The 18,884-nt window shown below is 48.4% G+C and overlaps 1 protein-coding gene across 3 annotated transcripts in view; it reads left to right on the top strand.

The window, feature by feature from the left end:
- Nucleotides 1–18,884, top strand: part of Anks1a (ankyrin repeat and sterile alpha motif domain containing 1A) — a 100,121-nt gene that overhangs the window by 64,356 nt on the left and 16,881 nt on the right. For all 3 annotated transcript variants that reach the window (XM_013029641.1, XM_013029642.1, XM_013029640.1), the window contains 2 exons: nt 10,219–10,285; nt 15,232–15,338. In XM_013029641.1, the coding sequence (XP_012885095.1) occupies nt 10,219–10,285; nt 15,232–15,338 (174 nt within the window). The remainder of the gene's footprint in view (nt 1–10,218; nt 10,286–15,231; nt 15,339–18,884) is intronic.

Below are 18,884 nucleotides of genomic sequence, written 5' to 3'. Positions count from 1 at the left end.
ATCTGTGGAGTTACAAATACTACAGATGTTTCCCAGGCTAAGGAAGACTGGTATCGAGTCAGGTGATGTCTTATAGTGTAAGAAATAAATGATAATGACTTTGTTTTCTAAAGATTTGGTTTTGGAGGCTCCTTAGTATCTCCTGCTCTGGCCTGGAGAGAGTCAGGACTAAGATACCTCCCAGCAGCAGGGCACAAGCAGCTCGCGCCTGTAATCCTAGCTACTCAGGAGGCAGAGTTCAAAGCTAGCCTGTGCAGGGAAGTCAATGAGACTCTTACCTCCAGTTAACCAGCAGCAAAAAGCTAGAGTAGCAGTATAGTTCAAGTGGTAAGAGTACCAGCCATGAGCAAAAGAGCTAACTAAGTAAGGACATGAGGCTCTTAAGTTCAAGTCCAAAAACCAGCAAAAAGAAAGAAGAAAGAAAGAAAGGAAGGAAGGAAGGAAGAAAGGAAGGAAGGAGGAAGGAAGGAAGAAAAAGAAAGAAAGGAAAAGAACCTTCTGGCCTCAGTAGACAGGCCCTGCCTTTGGAGGAGGAACAGGGCTTACCATCTGTGCTACAGCAGAGAGAGCCTTGTCTCCCAGGATGATGTCATCAGGGAATGAATGAATTATATAGCAGGACCCAAGGCTCTAAGGCTGCACCCAGCTTGCTCAGGCTTGTGTCTTAATAAATTAACTCCTTGTTAGAGCTCTGTCTGAAAACCAAAGACTGTTTTTGTCTTTGGACGCCTCATCCATAATTTCAGACATTGCCAGCGTCCTGGACTATCTACATCATCCTTTTGAGGAAATGGAGGCTTAAAGAAGAGAAACCTTGTCATCAGTGGTGGTACCAGCCTGTAATCCTACCACTTGGGCGGCTGAGGCAGGAAGTTCAAAACCATAGTGGGCTGCATGATAAATCCCTATCTCAAAAAGGAGGGGGGCAAAACAAGTGGGGAAAGAAGAGAATTTGCTCCTAACAACAAGTCCTTGAGTGAGAAATTTTTTTCACACTTTATAGTAAAGAAGGTGAAAGTCAGCAAAGTTAAATGATTTGTCTAAGCTTGCATAACTAATGAAGGGGCAGAACCAGAATTTGAACTAGGATTTTATTCTAAACTGCTTATTCATCCCACTGCTATACGCTGCCGTTCTTGTTTTTTTGTTTGTTTGTTTTTTGGTCAGTAATGGGACTTGAACTCTGGGCCTGGGTGCTGTCTCGTATTCTTTATTCTTTCCTTATTTTTGCCAATACTAAGGTTTGGACTCAGGGTCTGTAGCTTTCTTGGGCTTGCTTGTTCAGTTTGCACTGTACCACTTGAGCCATATCTCCATCCTCACTTTTTGCTGGTTAATTGGAGATGGAGTCTTGTAGATTTTTCTGCTTGGTCTGAATTCAAACCATAATCCTCTAATTTTCAAGATAGGTGACCTCCCAAGGTAGGAGAGGGATGATCAGATAAGCTTTCAACATATTTGTACTCCATTCTCTTATTCCTTCAGAACTCTGAGAGTATATTTGACTTTACTGATTCCAGGTTATAAGGACACAAGTATGTTCTACTAGCTAAGTACTCTAATCCACTGCTTATCATGCTGAAATAACTCACCAGTGTGAGGATCAATTTCTTTGGAGTCTGATTCATAGGAACCAGTTTCCCGGTTTGCTTTTCCTTGGGGATACTGGTAATTGAGTTTTTGGACGGCCACTACTGGGGTTAGTGTGGTTCCAGAACAGAGAACACCATGCCACATCACAGAAACTGTGGGAGAGCTCTTAACCACAACACTTGGTTAGCAGGAAGATGGGAGGTCAGCCTTCCCACATTCCTTTCTGTTTCCTTTGCCTGTCAGGCATCTTTGCTCATTAGCATGTTGAGTAGAAGTCCTTTACAGATGAAACTCTAACTAGTGTTGATCTTATAATTTGTTATTTTCCAAAAGATTTGACCCAGAAAGAGATTGTTTTTCTCCAATAATTTATTCTGAGAAACTTTGAACTACAGTTACCTGAAAGGCTTGAATAGTGAATGTCCATATAGCGAAAATGTGTGGCCTCAAGTCTATAGTTGGCATCTTGCTATATTTGCTTTATGTCATCCATTCAGGTACCCAACATTCAGAAATTTAGCAATCCATGCTATGTTGCATTTCAAGGTAAGTTGCAGAAAGTGTGTGTAGTTAACTAGAGTTCAGTAGCTATTTACAGTCTGAGGGGTGTAAGAGGCACAAAAATTTTTACAAAGTGAATGCATAAATCATAGCTGTTATTCCATAAGTTTTGACAAATAAATCTAAACTCAAACATTCTTACCCCAGAAAATTCCCTCTGTCCTTCTAGTCAGCTCTTACCTAGCTCCTAACCCCAACATACATTCTTCTGATTTTTTCCCCCACTTTTACTTTTTTTTTTTAGTTGGTTGTGGGGCCTGAACTCTGAGCTTGGGAACTGTCCCTCAGCTCTTCAGCTCAAGGCTGGCGCCCTACCACTTGAGCCACAGCTCTACTTCCAGCTTTTTCTGCTTATGTGGAACTGAGGAATCGAACCCAGGGTCGCTTGCATGTAAGGCAAGCACTCTACTACTGAACCACCTTCCCAGCCTCCCACTGTCAATTCATTTTTTTGGGGGGGGGTCCGGTTGTGGGACCTGAACTCTGGGCCTGGGCGCTGTCCCTCAGCTCTTCAGCTCAAGGCTAGCACTCTACCACTTGAGCTACAGCGCCACTTCCAGCTTTTTTCTTTTTGCTTATGTGGTGCTGGGGAATCGAACCCAGGGCCTCAGGCATGCATGGCAAGCGCTCTACCACTGAGCCACCTTCCCAGCCCACCGTCAATTACTTTTATCTGTCCTAGAACCTTATATAAATAGAACCAATGTAGAGGAATTTAGTTCCTTAAAATGAACTTTGGGGACTCAGTCAACTTCATATACCTAACTTCTTCGTTTTTCACAAGTTCGGAGAGAATTAAGAGTGTATTTGTATTGGGGCATATTTTTTTCACATCTTAAGGATATATAACTGGGTGCTGCCCTGTGGACATTGGCCACTTGTCCAGGCTGCATTGCCATGGCAGTTATCTGCATGGACACATAGGGTGGTTTCTCTAGCCAGTTTTGTCCATAGCTAGATAGACCAAGTACAGCACTTTGTCATAAAATTTCACCTGAAAAAGAACTGAACCCAGGAAAAGTTGCTTGGAGATCGGAGGGGAATTCAGGAAGTACCAAGAGGCAGTTCACCCAGCTGATTGGGTTAGTTGTACCTTGCTGAGGTCCATGTGCTTTTTCTTGCCCCTCCTACCCATGTCAAAAAAACAACCTGCTCCTGGGAGGAAAGGAGATTGTGTAAATTGTACCAGAACCCAAATACATAGTCCTCATTAATCATTTCAGTTCTTGTCCCACTTACTAAAGCCAGTAGCTGGCACATGGCAGTTATATGGCAAGCCATAATAAAGGTAATTGAAATCTAGGCCTCTCAGCTTTTCTCTTCTTTTAGCTGTTTCTTGGGGCTTGGAGCTAAAGGTTGCTTTTAGAGTAGTGTGTTCTGATATGAGAAGGCCATGTGTTTCCTTTCTGTTGTGTTCTTGTCCTATGACAGGAACTCAGCCTTGGGTGGGGAAAGGGCCAGCTAGTGGCTGTTGGAGCTACTCTCAGCCATTATCAGCACCCCCCCCTCCCCAGGTGTATGAAGATAAAAGCCTGGTGAACCACGAGTGCAGGGGAACCAGATTAAGGTTAGGAAACTGAGTGCTTCTGTCCTGTCCCTCTCAGTCAGTCTAGCCTAGGGCAAGCGCTGAGGGCAGGCTTTTTGTCCAGGAAAGACAAAGCACTTTTGAAACAAAACAGCTTTGTCATCCCCTAGCCTAGTTGAAAAGCAAGACTAAGAAGAAAAGGGATTGGAGTGGGGAAATAGAACAATAAATATGGTAACCATCCGAGTGCCCTCCTGTTCTGAGAACAGCAGCCTGCTTGTGCAGAGGGCACTCATGGCGAGTGGAATGGCAGTCTGGCCTGTCTGGGAAGGACGACCCTGAGCCCACTGGCAGATATTTATTCATCTCCTCCTGCAAATCCCTTTTACCCCACCCTGCCCTGCCTCCTCCTTCTAAAAGCAGTCGACAAGGTTAGAAATCGGGACAAATAATTTACTCCAATCCATCTTTGTCTTTGCTGAGGCCCTGTGCATTCAGTCTGAGAGGGAAAGAAAAAAAACTGACCCAACCCCTGGTAAGTGACCCTTCTTCAGATAGGGAATCAAAGCCCACTCTAGGTTGAGAGCCTCCTGTCTGCTGCTGGGAGGCAGCAGGAGACAGAGATGGTGATGAATTCTTATGTGGCTTCTATGCTGGGAGTGCAATCGTCAGCATCCTTAGGGTCCCCACACAGCCCAGTATCCACAGTCAGTGACGGGTGAGTTGAGCATCTGGGAGGCTAAGACAGTTAAGGCTCAGTTCCTCAGCCCTGCACACGCTGTCCAAGCAAGGCCAGAAGGGAAGACCTGCCACTTTGTGCTCCGCAGCAGGGGGCTGAGTCCCCTAGAGGCCTGGCTGCCTATGCACTTAGCAAAAGTGTGAGCAATGCCACCCAAGAAAGATTGGAAGTGTGCCACTAGGAGGGTGAGGGGGAGTGGGGAGGGAGTTGATGTACCTCTGAGCAGTGAGCTGAGACTAGGCAGGATTGCCCAGGGTCACTGGGAATTGGGAGGTTTCACAATGAGGAAGGAAGGGAGGGCTAGAGAATCCAGACTGGTTCTGAGGTAAAAGTGTTGGCTGCCTTTCCCCTGTTTCTCTACTAGTGTAGTAGTGACCAGCCTGGTGAGAGTATTTAACCCATAAGAGCTCTCACTATTTGTTAATGGAACACCTCTAAATGCCAGCTCAGTATAAGTCAGAGAAGCACTGTGAGAAGTGGGTCTTGCCCTCAAGAGTTCCTCAGTATCCTGGATCACACCATTAAAATAGTGAAGCAGAAGCCACAGTGCAAAGCAGAGAGTCTGCCAATGAGGTCCTAAGGATTGGGGTGGAAGAGAAGATGGAGGTATCTCCGGCTCTGGGGATGGGCCCAGAGGAACAGATGTGTGTTTTCCATCTAGCCACCAAGTCCTAGGGTGCCAGCAGCTCCTGGGCTGCAAAAAGGGAGCCAACTCAGATATTGGTGAATTACAGAAATATCACCTTTGATACTTGTGTAAAGGAATGTGGGAGGCTGCTGGGTGCCCGTGACTCATGCCTGTAATCCTAGCTACTCAAGAGGCTGAGATCTGAGGATTGCAATTCAAAGCCAGCCCAGGCAAGAAAGTCTGTGAGACTCTTAGTAACAGAAATTAGTTTTTGTTTTTTTTTTTAATACTTTGCTTATGTGGTGCTGAGGAATCGAACCCAGGGCCTCAGGCATGCAAGGCAAGCGCTCTACCACTGAGCCATCTTGCCAGCCCTCTGTGAGACTCTTATCTCCAGCAAACCACCAGAAAACTGGAAGTGGCCCTGTGGCTCAAGTGGTAGAGTGCTCGCCTTGAGCTCAAGAGCTCAGGGACAGCCCCATGCCCAGAGTTCAAGCCCCATGACTGACCCAAAAAAAAAAAAAAAAAAAGGATGTGGGAGGAAAGCAATTTCTTTCCTTTCTCTTTCTCTTTTCCTTTTCCACGAGTCCCTGACTATAGGCACCAACAAGACTGGTACCCATGGGCATAGCCATTGCTTGTAATTTGTCTCACCTTCTGGAAGGCGTATTTCCATGGTGCTCCTGGTAGCACAGAAGACTCATGGAAACTTAGGAAAGTTTTCTTTCCTAACCGACTCATTCTCAGTGTCATTTGAAAAGCCTGTCGCCATCTGAGTGGCCCCACAGCCAAGGCAAGTGGGGAGGGTAGAGGGAAGGAGGCCTGTCCATAGACAAGCCCACCTACCTCCCTTTGCCTTCTGGGATCCCATGGCTCTCTGGCAGGTGTCAGATGGCTTGAGCAGCAGTATTGCCAGTGTTTGTTTTGCTTTTTTCCCCTAGCCATATGGATAATATGTTTTATACAGTCTTGATGGAAGAGGAAGTCTAAAAAGAATCATCCTGCATACTTCCTGAAAATAGAACATTTCCAAGAATCTATTATAACTTTTCAGGCCTTATCTTAACCAACATGAATGCACATTTTCTATCATAGTTCATGAGAAGTGCAGTATTAAAGCATTGCCATTTCTCAAAAATGTCATCCAAACAACAGAAAAAGCAGAGAACAGTAAGCTCTTCCCTTCCATTACATTCCACCTGTCCTTCTTTCCCTAGGAGGCAGATGTTGCTGAGAAGGTAGCCTAATCAGATTATTTCTCAGCTCAACCTGAGTGGTTAAAATACATGAAGTATGTGGATCAGAGTGGTCTGCATGCTGTCTCTCAATGCTCACTCTTCTTTGGTAGACTAAAGAAGTCATGGTCTCTTTCTCTGCTGGTTGGGCTGTGAGGTGATGAAGAAAAGATGAGTTTCAGATTCCCTGGGTTTTCAAACCTGGGCGTACAGCCCCTTCAGTCTGTGAGCTTCCATTTTAGCAGGTTCTGATTGTAAAGAAAGGGTTCTGGATTACAGGCTGTCAATAAACTATCCGGTGTTCTCAGTTCCACTGTAAACTAGAGTCTTCTCAGCTTGACTTGGCTATGACAGTCCACAGAACTATAAAACACATTGTCCAAGGTTGGGTAAAAACACCTGACAGCACTAGCATTTCCCAGATGCTCTGCAGTCTAGAGTCTACACAGCCACTGAGGGGGTAGGTCAAGGAAACCAGGATGTGTTTGCCTTTGTAGAGACATTTGGTGGCAACCAGGAAAGAGCTGAGCAGAGAAGCAGCAGGGTGTTCTGCTCTACTCACTCACATCAGACAGTACTCTGGCAAAATATCAGGAACTGTGCAGCCAGGGGAGGAGAATTAGAGGCTGCTGGGGGTGGGATATTAAGTGATGGTAATTATAAAATACATAATATGAAGGACTTGACATTATTTCCAAGAATACTTTGGAGTCACCCCTCTATTTGAGCTCTCTTTCCACCCTTACTATTCCTTAGTATTGGCCAGTTTGGAGGCTTGAACTCCGGGTCTGGATGGTGTCCCTGAGCTTTTGCACTCAAGGCTAGTGCTCTGCTACTTGAGCCACAGCTCCATTTTTGGCTTTATGGTGGTTAATTGGAAATAAGAATCTCATGGACTTTCCTGCCTGGGCTGGCTTCAAACCTTGATCCTCATATCTCAGCCTCTTGAGGATATGAGCCACCAGTACCTAGCTCACCCTTGGTATCCTTTTGGCCTCGGAAAATAGTTTTTTTTTTATTGCTGAGCCTAGATAAATCAGAACTACAGTTCATTCATTTAATCAATAGACTACTTGTTTACTGGGTACCAGGCTCAAGGGGTGAAATGGTAAGGAAACACAACTCTAACCCTCAAGGTGCTTGCAGTAGTGATTCTAACACATCTACACACCACTTTGGCTAGGAGAGGGATCCAATTTGATGGAGCTATTCTGTGAATAATTGCCCTTCTCCCCATGTCAGAAGTCTCCATGCCTGGAACAACCTACTTCTTGCTTACAGATGTCACAAGAAAGGAAGGAGACAAATAGGCAGGTCATTTGCCACTTTGAGGCTTTCTAACCTCATCAGGTAGCCTAGGCTCTGAGAACTAGCTCTGGTGTATCACTAGTGCCAGGATTGACTGTGAAACTCATGGAATAGCTTGGCCTAGAAGAGAAGAGCTATCTTTGAGAAGTGGAAGAGAAAGTGCTCCAGGAAATCAGATACCATGCTGTTGATGTTACAGAGCACAATTTAAATCTGTAAGAAAACAAATGTTCTGAATAGGAGCTTTCCGCAAATGAGGTGACCCAGTGAGATGAACTAGTAAGCACTCCAATTCTGGAAGACCTTTACCAAAATTGGCATGGGGTAGGAGATGAGCTCCTGCTGACTCCTGCAGCACTGCAGGAAATACACAGGAGTTACTCTGTAGGCCTACCTACACATGTGTACAAAGCCACGTATAAAATAGTATTCATTATAGTGCTGTTTAGAATGAGAAAAGACTGGAAAGTAACCACATATCCAGGGGACTGGTTAAATACTTTACCATACACCAGTCTGGTGGCTCATCCATTGTGAACTGTGGAAAAAAGATCTGTTATTCAACAGCAGAAGTGTGACACTGAAGTACACATTTAGAATGTCTCTCATGGGGGTGGAGGGCATGGAATATGTTCTCATGTTTACCTGGATTTGAGTAGAAGCAATCCAAAAGGATCCACGAGAAACTGATTCCATCACTTACCTCCAGAGAAAACTATGCAACTGTGAAGCCAGGGTAGGAGGGACACTGTACTCTGAACAGCCTTTTGAATTTTGTATCTTTTGAATTTTGCTTACTAGATACCAGTATCTTTTGAATTTTGAATAGCAACTATTAGCAGTTCCTTCCTTCCTTCCATCCTTCCTTCCTTCCTAACTTTTTTTTGTGCCAGTCTTAGAGCGTGAGCTGAGGGTTTGTGCATTGTCCCTGAGCTCTTTCATCTAAGGCTAGCACTCTACCACTTTGAGCCACATTTCCACTCCTGGTTTTCTGTTGGTTAATTGGAGATAAGTCTCATAGACTTTCCTGCCCAGGCTGGTTTTGAACTGCAATCCTCAGATCTCAGCCTCCTGATTATCTAGGATTACAGGCGTGAGCCACCAATGGCCTGCCATAATTTTTTTTTTAATTAGCCTGGAGGCTTTGGAGTGTGCTGAGTTGTTGCATCTGAAATGGCAGGGCTAAAGTAAGGGCTGCCTAAGGCTGGCCCTTTCCCCAGGAGCAGTGCAAGCCTATACTGGGGCAGTCTCTGGACTGCTGGGGCCTGAAGTAGAGGTGCCTCCCATTTCCTCCAGGAGACATACCTGTTGTGCTTCCCTGTGCTTTTGCTGAACTCGGGGAGATTTCAGTCTGTGTTAACAGGCAGTCTGAGGCTGGGTCATTTCTGTGGCTGAAGGAAAATACCTGCAGAGCTCTTGGCTTCAGGAGAGAAGTGATGCTTGCCCCATGCTCTTCTGCTGGGTGTCAGCTGGTCCTCTTTGTCTGCCAGCTGGAGGCCAGCTGGAGAGTTGTTTTTCTGATTGTCAGACTCAGGCTCCTTACTTGCACTTAGAGGAAAAAGCATCCAAGTCTGGGTACAAAAAGTCCTCTTTTTAATTTCTTTGGAAAAAACAGTGAATGAGCTCATTATCACTGCAACCCAAGTAGGAAGGAGAAGGGAGAAGGAGAAGGCCGTTCCTTCTCACTGTCTGGACTTGTCCTTGGTCAGGTTTTCCGGGGTACAGGGCTCAGACCTGGCCCAGAGTGACCAAAGCCAGATGGCTGGGACAGGTGGCCTGAACCAGGGGTGGTGCTGAGGACATATGGATGCTTTGGGGTCTGCTGCCTGTGCTGTGGTCCAGGGAAGGGGAGTATCTGTGTCCCTTCTCTCAGAGCAGAGCTCTATCCATGACTGCTGGCCTTCATGCAGCAAAAAGGGAGATTCCGGGGCTGGGAAGGTGGCTCAGTGGTAGAGTGCTTGCCTTGCATGCATGAGGCCCTGGGTTCAATTCCTCAGCACCACATAAGCAAAAAAAAGGTAGAAGTGGTGCTGTGGTTCAAGTGGTAGAATGCTAGCCTTGAGCTGAAGAGCTGAGGGACGACGTCCAGGGCCAGAGTTCAAGCCCCACGACCGACCAAAAAAAAAAAAAGTTTCCTGTGTGCAGGTGCCTTAGACATTCTCTGTACTCCTGAGGTGGCAATCACACAGTGTCAGTTTTCTGTAGAGTGTTTGCAGTTTGCCAGGCACAACTGTAGGCACTTGGGTGTGGTATGGAACAAAGCTGGCATAGACACTTCTCTCAGGGAATTTAAATTCTAGCTTGAGCAGTGAAGTATGCAGGGCTGGCCTAAGGTTGCCCCCTCTACCCACACTCTGCTAGGGCTGGGAATGACACACCTATGCCCAGAAAAATGCTCTTTGGCATTTTTATCAACTGAGCCCAACTTGTCACCATCTTACTCCTTCAGAGCACTTCTTCACACCTGTGGGCTAGGCAGGAGAAAGTGCTGTAGATGAAAGTTCTGATTGTGCGCATGTTGGTGCTAGATCTTCAAGTGTCCAGGCCTGGGTGACAGTGATGATAAGCTGGCAATGCTGACCCCAGGCCTGACTGCCTGTCCTCTTTGTTCCTCTTCCTTCCACTTCAGATTGAGAAGATCATGAGTTCCATCGGAGAAGGGATTGACTTTTCTCAGGAACAGCAGAAGATCTCAGGTACTGTACCAACCAGCCATTTCCCTTATGGACCAGTGCCTCTGGCTCTTTCGAGATCAGGTTTTCTTTCTGACACAAGACAAGTGTTGGAGGGGGGAGCGGGGGCAGCTGTAGACAGCAACATGCTCATACAGCTAAGGGTCTCCCATGTGTGGACAGCCACCATGCTGATATTGTTGACTCAACTCCTTCTGCATATTGGAGAGGAAAGAGTGTAAGGTGAATCTGAGACTGCATCTCAAAAGGAAAATGGTTTAATGATTAATTGTCACATACTCGCTATTTTTTAAGGTATGGGCTTTGTCAGATTGGTTCAAATTGCTCAGGGCGCCTTAGTGCTGGTACCCTCAGCTCCTGAGATGGTTCTGGAGCCAGCTTGTCATGATCACATGGTTTTCATCTGCCTCATCTGTGGCTGTGGCAGAATGTGGGGCTGGACCAGGGTTTCAAACTGTCTCCGTGTGTCAGCTAGTGAGTTGACTTTTCTGTTTCCTCCTGTGTCTGTTCCTGTTTTACAGTTTTCTCGGTCATCTGCCACCTTTACCACGTGTCACTGCTATTGGCCACTCTTTTCATGTCTGTGCCCTTGGGATGGGGTTTGTCTCCATCCCTGTGTGAAATGGGACCAGGGAGGCAACTGGGCTGGGCTCCCATGGTGATGGGGTCATGGTGTGTTTGTCTGTCAGGAATCTGTCTTTAAAGTGCCTGCCAGGGCAACTGTCACACCTGGAAAATAGGAGTGTCTATTCTCCTGGCTTGTCTCATCATCACTGCTCTCCTCTTCAGTCTTGAGAGCTCTCCTTTTAGCCACCTTGCTTCCTGGGTTCTAGCAGAGGGGCTGTGCTGAGTTGGGCCCTGCTTGTCCACTCACTAGCCTGACACATGTGGACTATGCCGTCACCCACATAGCTCTTCTGGCTAGGAGCCTGTGGAACCTTTTCCAGGCAGATTCTTGCACTCTACCGAGTGATCTCACACTCTACTGTCCTGTGCAGACTCTTCCAAAGGGCAAGTGTTCTGATGGAAATAGTTGTTCAGAATTGAGGCACTGAAGCTGTGTTTTGGGAACAGTCAGGGCTGGAATGAAGAACATTCAGTTCAGTTGAGGCCACCGTCTGCTTTCCTGTCCCCTCTGTGTCCAGGGAGCAGTAACTGAAGTTACTTGTGGTGTCTGACTCAAAACACCACATCCTTGGATGTGACTGGCCAGGAGTTGTGACAGCACCTATGGAAGAGCCTTCTCCTGAGCTGGCTAGCACTGAGCTCTCCCTTACAGTCTAGTCCCACCCATGGGAGTTTGAGTGATGTTGGTTCTGGACCTCACCACAGTTTGTCTGAATGTTTTCCTTCCTTCCTTCTGTCCGTCCTTCCTTCCTGCCTGCCTGCCTTCATTCCTTCCTTCCTTCCTGCCTTCCTTCCTTCCTTCCTAAGTTCCTCCTTTTTTTCTTTTGTACTAGTACTGGGGCTTGAACTCAGGACTTTGGGCTTTCTTGCTCATGGCTGATGCTCTATGGAGCTACATCCCCAGTCCTGCACTTTACTGGTTAATTGAAGATGGAGTCTCATTTCTGCACAGGCAGCTATGAACTGCGATCCTCAGATCTCAGCCTTCTGAGTAGCTAGGATTATAGGCATGAGCCACTGGCAGCTAGCTTACTGCTTATTTTTCTGAGCTATCCTCCCATACGCCCTGCTTAGGGAAATCTAAAGCAGGCACATGCTGGTGACCACCCAGATGGGAGTCTCTTGCCTTGCTGCAGGAGAAAGCCCCAGCATACAGTATCTACACCACTGCTGGGCCAAGGATCATAGAGAGGTTTGCTCATGCTTGGGCTCTGATTGAGCCATGAGGAGCTGTGCCCAAGTCCTCATAGAGAACCATCTTTTAGCTCAAACCAAAGCATTAATGACTGTCAACTTGGAGTGGTTGGCATTGGAGTTCAGTTGTCCTTGGGTTTGCAGATGGGGAAAAGAGGCCTACACTCCAACGCTGGCAGCTAGAAGAGGTGTGGGTCATGCCACAGGCCTCCTGAGCCAAGCGTGAGGCTGCTCAGTATGTCCAGCTTAGCAGAGGGTCCTTCCCTAAAGGGTAGGACCCAGGACCAGAGCCCTGCTCCTGTTTGAGAACCCCTGGCTGCCAGCACTGGATGGAGTTAGTTCCTTGAATCCCCAGCAGACATGTTTACAACTCACTCAACCCTCTGCCACCTTCTCAGGAGTCCAGGAGCCATAAAGCATTCCCTCCCCTATAGACCATTCTGGCTTCCTTCCCAGGAGGCCTGCTCTGTCAGGCAGAAGGGAACTGCTTCTTTTGCACTTGCTTTTGCTAAAGTCATCCAGGTTTTACTGATAAGTACAAGATCCTTCTGAGTTCTGATTGCACTGGACACAAAGCCTATTTTCTGCCAATGCCTGTCTGCAGCCTATTGAGACACAGGTGTCTCACAGGATACTACAGGGTGACACATGGTCCTTGTCTGTGTGTGAACTTTTTTGTCCCTCCCTAGCATTCCTGGATTTGGTCCTGGTCTCCCCTGGGCCTGGCTGTTCCTGTCCCTTGCTGTCACTTGCACAGTGTATGTGTTCTTGTCTGGGCATGGTGCTTCTCCTGTGGGCTCTGGAGAGCTTTGCCACCCCTTCCTCACCAGTTGTCTGGGACACTCACCTGAGGAATGTCAGGAGCAGCTGCCTTGTTTTGTTTCCTTAAAGTGGCAGGTGGAAAGGTTCTTTGTTTCTGGGCTATACCGTTAGACAGTGTCATTCCTCTGTCCCCTCTCTTGGCTGTCCTAGAAATTGTCGGCCAGAACAGCAGGAACCATCCCTCTCTATTCTCTGGGTAGGGGGTTCCTAGCCCCTCCAGCTCAGGAGTTTCATCATCTCCCCTCAGGTTTGCATTTGTATCATCAACATCACACACCGGGAACCTGTCACCCTGCTCTGATGCTGGTCTGCTTTTCTCCTCCCTCAGCAGTAGCAGCAGCGGCAGAGGCAGCGGCAGCTTCTGCTCCGATGTCCGATCCCTGATGTATTTTCCTGAGTATAGAAGTGGGGGAGGGAGAGAAGGGAGGGAGGGGAGGGGAGGGCCAGACATGAGAAAGAGCAAGGACTGTGGAGCTGGCAGCAGGCAGCGTGGAGCCCAGGAGCCTTTAGACAAAGCATTGTGCTGCAGCTCTGTGAGCACACATTCACCAGCAGCAGGCAGGACCACAGCTGCCGGACTGGGGGATTAAAGCAGGAATGAATCAGCAGCCGGGACCACGGGACTTCATGGACATTCAAGAGCCTGCCGCCTAGGTTCCTGGAGCAGTCTTCCCCGTTCAAGGACAGGGGCACTCCATGAGCCCCTAGACTGCTGCATCTAGAGGGCACTGGCTTCCTGACTACTATCTATTCAGCAGAAGACATAGGAGGAGAGGCAGAGGGTTTCTTAAGATAACCAAGCAACTTGCATTGTCCTGCCCTGAAGGGCAGAGTGCCGGAGAATGGCAGAATGACTTTGGCAGCATGACATTCATCGTGTCAAGAGTTCCTTGGAGGTGATGTTTTTGTGGTTATTTGTCCTGCTTTGCAGCTTCTTTTTTCCTCCCCTTTTCCCTTTTCCTCCTTGTACCTGTTCTTGCCACAAGAACCAGAGAAGTAGGTGGGGGTAAAGGCATTTGGCTCAGAACATCCAGGGAAGGGCTGAACTTGGTTCCCCTGCATCACCACAATCCCTGTCCTGACCAAAGAACATTGCAAATAAATGTCATCCAGAGAGGAGACTGACAAGATCCGAGACCCGGGAAGACAGCTGCATCTTTATCACTCAGCCAAAGAAAGAGCACCCAGAACGTGAAGAGACTTCAGCTGCCGCAGCTCGACTAACAGAGAACCGCTTCCTTTTCTCTCTTCTATCTGGTTGGGTTTTGTCTTCTTTAGTCAAGAACTGAATTCTGCCTGCTTGCTTTCTACTGGAGCAAGGCAGGCAAGTCACAGGAACAGCCACTATCAGAGGAAGAAAATGAACGCCCAGCCCCTGGAAGCCAGCCCAACCCAGGAAGGCAGCTCTTCAACCAGCGCCTGGCCCCAGAGATGCTCCACTCAGTGGCCACCAGTCTAGCCGTGGATGGGCCCTAGTCTTCTGGCCACACAGTCGGGTCGAACACCATGCTACTGTTCCAGCAGAGCCACACCTGAGCCTGGTCCTGCACCCTGGCCCTTGTGCCCCACTTGGCCCCTGGCTGCCTTGAGCCTCTGAGTACACAGGGCCGGGGCCATGGTTTGCTTATTCCGAGACTGCTGGGGGAAAACAAGTAAAAGTCTCTTTTCTCCCCCTGCCGTGTTCTGTGCTGCTTGTGTTGCATGTGCTGGGTCCTTGTGAACAGCAGCCGCTGCTTCCTTCCTGGAGCCCTCGCTGTGTGCCTGTGCCCCTCAGCTGCATGAAGATGTGTGCTCTCTCCTGACCAGTTTCTGCTGCAAGGTCACAGAACTTGCCCCCCAAGGGGCTCCAGAAGTTGCATGGATGAGAGGAGCGGCCAGGCTTGCAGGCCCTTAGGAGTTCTCCCGGCCCCCTCTTGTGTCTTTGGGGACAGACTTTGTGCCACGCCTCAGTGTGAACACTGATGAGGAGTTGCCCTGGAGACTGTTGGGGGTTGGCTTCCCCTGACCTGGGGGCAAGATCGTGCATGTGCCACAGTGGCCCAGGAGCAGCTTTGACCCCAGGGGTGTGAGTGGGCAGCAGCCGCCCAAGGTGGGGTAGTTGTGTGTGGTGCCGGGCAATTCTGTCCCTGGTCTGCACACAGAAGACAAGCTGTGTGTCTGCTGCTCTCTGGTCTCTTGTACTTAGTTTGGCTGCTTTATGGTAATGACGATGATGTGGCAGTGCCATCTGTCTTCCTCTGAGTGCCGCTGCTACCGCCTTAATGGGTTTTCCCTTTTCAAGCGTCTGCCGATTCCTCTCTCGTCAGGTTCTCGGACGCTGGAGCAGAGCGTCGGGGAGTGGCTGGAGTCGATCGGGCTGCAGCAGTATGAGAGCAAGCTGCTTCTGAATGGCTTTGATGATGTCCGCTTTCTGGTAAGTGCCTACAGGCCACTTTGCAGCCATACTGGTACTGGTACTCCTTAGTGCCTCCCAGTCTCACCAGCCCTGCTGGAGTTTTAAACTGTATGTAGCACTGTGTCCCAGGGAAGAGCTAACAGAGGTGATGTGGACACCAGGAAGTCAGCTGAATCCATGTGCCTGCTTTCCAGACATTGATCCCTTCTACCTCTGTCCTGACATCCATGAGAAGAGCTTCAGGAGCATCCCATACTCAGACCCTCACCCTTCACCATGCTCCCTCTCAGACCTCAGTCCACATGCTGTACCAGGAGCTTTGGTGACTAAACAACCAGATTCCCCCTGGTGACTCCATGTCCTGTCTCAGCTAAAGATCAAGAATTCCCAAAATTTGCTATCAGTGAATTATCACTGAAGCAATGGCTCCTTCTGGCCCATTCCCTAGATGGAGGCCAGCACTGCATGGTTTCATGTTCTCCTGGTCTCTGAGGTGCCTTGAGAGAGGCTGTTGCTTTGCTGAGGTGTCATTCCACACTCTTTGAGACTACAAGGGGGTCTCTCTGGCTCCCTGTGGAGTAGGGTCCCAGCTGGGACTCTGGGCTTAGGAGCTAGTGTTTCCTCCATCATCCTAAAAAGTGACTCAGAGCAAGGTTCCATCACTGTTCCTCCTCTAGAAGCTGGGCAAGGTGTGGCCTGGGCACGGGCCAGTCAAGAGCCTCCGCATCCCCACGAGTGGGCCTTTGACCGGGACTGCTGACGTTTGTGGCTGGTCTAGGAGGTTTGTGTGTTAGCTCAGTGACTTCCCAGCAGCCCTGAGGTGTGTGCTGATATTTCATGGCAGGAAGTGTGCAGAGGTTAAGTGGCTTGCCCAGGGGCACACTGCTAGTAATGGGCAGAGTAGAAATGCGCACTCATGTGGTCTGGGTCCAGAGGCCATGTGCTTACTGCCGTGTTACATGGCCTCTTTGTACAGGGATGTGGATGTGAATCATCTGGGAAGCTTGATTTGAGGTGGATCTAGCAATCCTCACACTGCCCTGATGCCTTTGTCCAGAAGGTCTGTCCCCAGCTCTTGCAGCCCTTTAGGATGTAAGCTGCCCCCAGAAGATGCTGTCAGCTGTGTGTGTGTGCTTTGTGCCTCAATTGAGAGGTAATGGTCTGAGCCAGCACCCACTCCCCGCCTTGCCCTCTGCATGCAGCAGAGCCAGGTAGGTTGAGTTTGGTGCCTGCCTGGAGAGGAGCCCTGACTGAGACTGCTCACCTCACTCAAGCCAGCTCTGCCTCCAGGACAGCAAGGAAGTCTGCAACAAACCACCCTCCCAAAGCCTGCTTCAGGCTGGTGTTTCTTCTGCTTTTAAAAATCTTTAAGTATTAAAATAGCCCTTTCTCTTTTTCTTTTTTTTTTTCTTGTTGGTCGTGGGGCTTGAACTCTGGGCCTGGGCACTGTCCCTCAGCTCTTCAGCTCAAGGTGAACGCTCTTCCACTTGAGCTACAGCCCCACTTCTGGTTTTCTGGTGGTTTATTGGAGATAAGAGTCTCATGGTCTTTCCTGCCCGGACTGGCTTTGAACCGTGACCCTCAAGTCTCAGCCTCCTGAGTAGCTAGGATTACAGGCGTGAGTCACCAACACCTGGCTTATTTTTCTTTCTTTTAAAAAGTTTAAGTATACTTGTGATTATTATGTCCTGACTCACCATGTTCTTTAAGAAAGAACAAACAAGTCAGAATGGGACAGAGGAGATGGGCTCAACCAGTGAGCAGGGCTGGGTAGCCCCTGACACTGAGGGCTTTCCCTGTCTGAGTGCACCCTTTCATCGGGCTGCACATTTGACGGGCAAGTGAGGGTGGTTGGGGATCACAGACTACCTTTCCAGTACTTCAGAGGTGCAGAGGCTGAGCTCTGAGTTCTCTCAGCTCTCTTTTGCTAATTTTGGAAAGGGTTAGGTTCCCAGCCCTTGAAAATCCCTGAGATTCCCTAGAACCGCCTCCCTACCCTTGCCTGGCCAGTCTAGAGAGTGGACATTTGGGGAAGTGTGGCCCTGAGCCAGATGTCCACAAAGGTGCAAAGCTCTGCTAGGATGTACTTTTCCCTGTTCAGAGGACCCTTGCTGCAGGATTCCAGCTGCACAGCCCTTCCTGGCCTTTCGTGGCTTTGGGTGTATTGGGTAGCAGCAGCCTACTGCTGGGCATGTTACTTCAGATACCTGGACTAGCATGAGTAGCCATGCTCAGCATCCTAGATAATTGCATGTCAACTGCCAGATGGGCCCTAAAGCTGATTAAGTTTTTGCAACCAGGAGGAGCAGGGGGAGCACAAGCATTATCTTGTTGCTTATGGTGTTTCTGTCGTGTTAGCTGTGGTTCATTTCTACATAGTTTGGTTTGCAGTAAGATATGAATATTCCCCTTGGATCTGAAATACCCTGGAAGATACTCTTCTGGATGCAAAGTAGGCTCCAGATGTGTTGGGAACATCTGGGGTACTGCTGTGGTGCCCTCTGACAGGAGTACAGGTTCCCTATGATGCCGTGCAGCGCCATCTCAGGGTGAAGAGACTTTACTGTCATGTGGTCTGCTTCTCCTTCCTGTGCCTGAAGTTGGATAATTTACTTTGCTGTCTTCCAGTGACCAGGATTTACCACGTTATGAAATTGCAGAGCATTCATTGCATTGTTCGGTCTTGATTCAGATTCTTTATATTGAGTCAAAATCTGTTTCATGCCTTCTGCCCATGGACCTTTTTTTTTTTTTTTCCTCCAGTCCGGGAGCTTGAATTCAGGCCTGGGCACTGTCCCCTGAGCTTCTTTTGCTCGAGGTTAGCACTCTACCATTTGAGCCACAGTGCCACTTTCTGGTACTGAGGAATAGAACTCTACCACTAAGCCACATTCTCAGCCCTGCCCATGGGTCTTAAGCTCACCTTTTGGGCCTCACAGAACACATTTAAGCCTTTTAGGAAATTGAAGGCTTCTCTTTTGACTTCCTAAGTCTTACATGGACTTAATTCTCTATTACTCTTGCCTTTTGGTTTGGAGGGGTCAGAGCCAGGGCAGTGAGGGTTTCCACTGATGGGACCTAATAGCCAGGAAGACATGCACAGGAGGGTGGTTCCCATATCTGCCAGCCTACCTAATGGCATGCCCATTGCAGCTCCCTTACCACCACATTTTTGTCAGAGGAAATGGGCTTTTTTTAGGATATAGCAGGAAATGCATTTAATCTGCACTAGTGGCTGGCACATGTGTAGCTCTGAGTTACTCCTTCAGCACTCACCTCCCAGCACAAAAGCATTGATTGCATACATGATGGTGGTCTGAAACTGGAGTATTATGACAGACCTTAAGAACTGTTTTGAAGGATTACCTGATATGGGTAGTGTTCATATTGCTGAGTGGAGAAATGGAGCCCCTAAAACCTATGCACTATGGGGTATGTGTGTGCATGTGTGTGCATGTGTGTGTGTGTGTGTGTGTGTGCACGAGCCTGTGCTAGGCCTGGGGCTTGAACTCAGGGCTGGTGTGTGTGTGTGTGTGTGTGTGTGTGTGTGTGTGTGTGTGTGTG

The sequence above is a fragment of the Dipodomys ordii genome, unplaced genomic scaffold, assembly GCF_000151885.1.
Source record: "Dipodomys ordii isolate 6190 unplaced genomic scaffold, Dord_2.0 Scaffold120, whole genome shotgun sequence".
Classification (NCBI taxonomy): domain Eukaryota; kingdom Metazoa; phylum Chordata; class Mammalia; order Rodentia; family Heteromyidae; genus Dipodomys; species Dipodomys ordii.
This window is presented reverse-complemented; position numbering and strand designations above follow the sequence as displayed.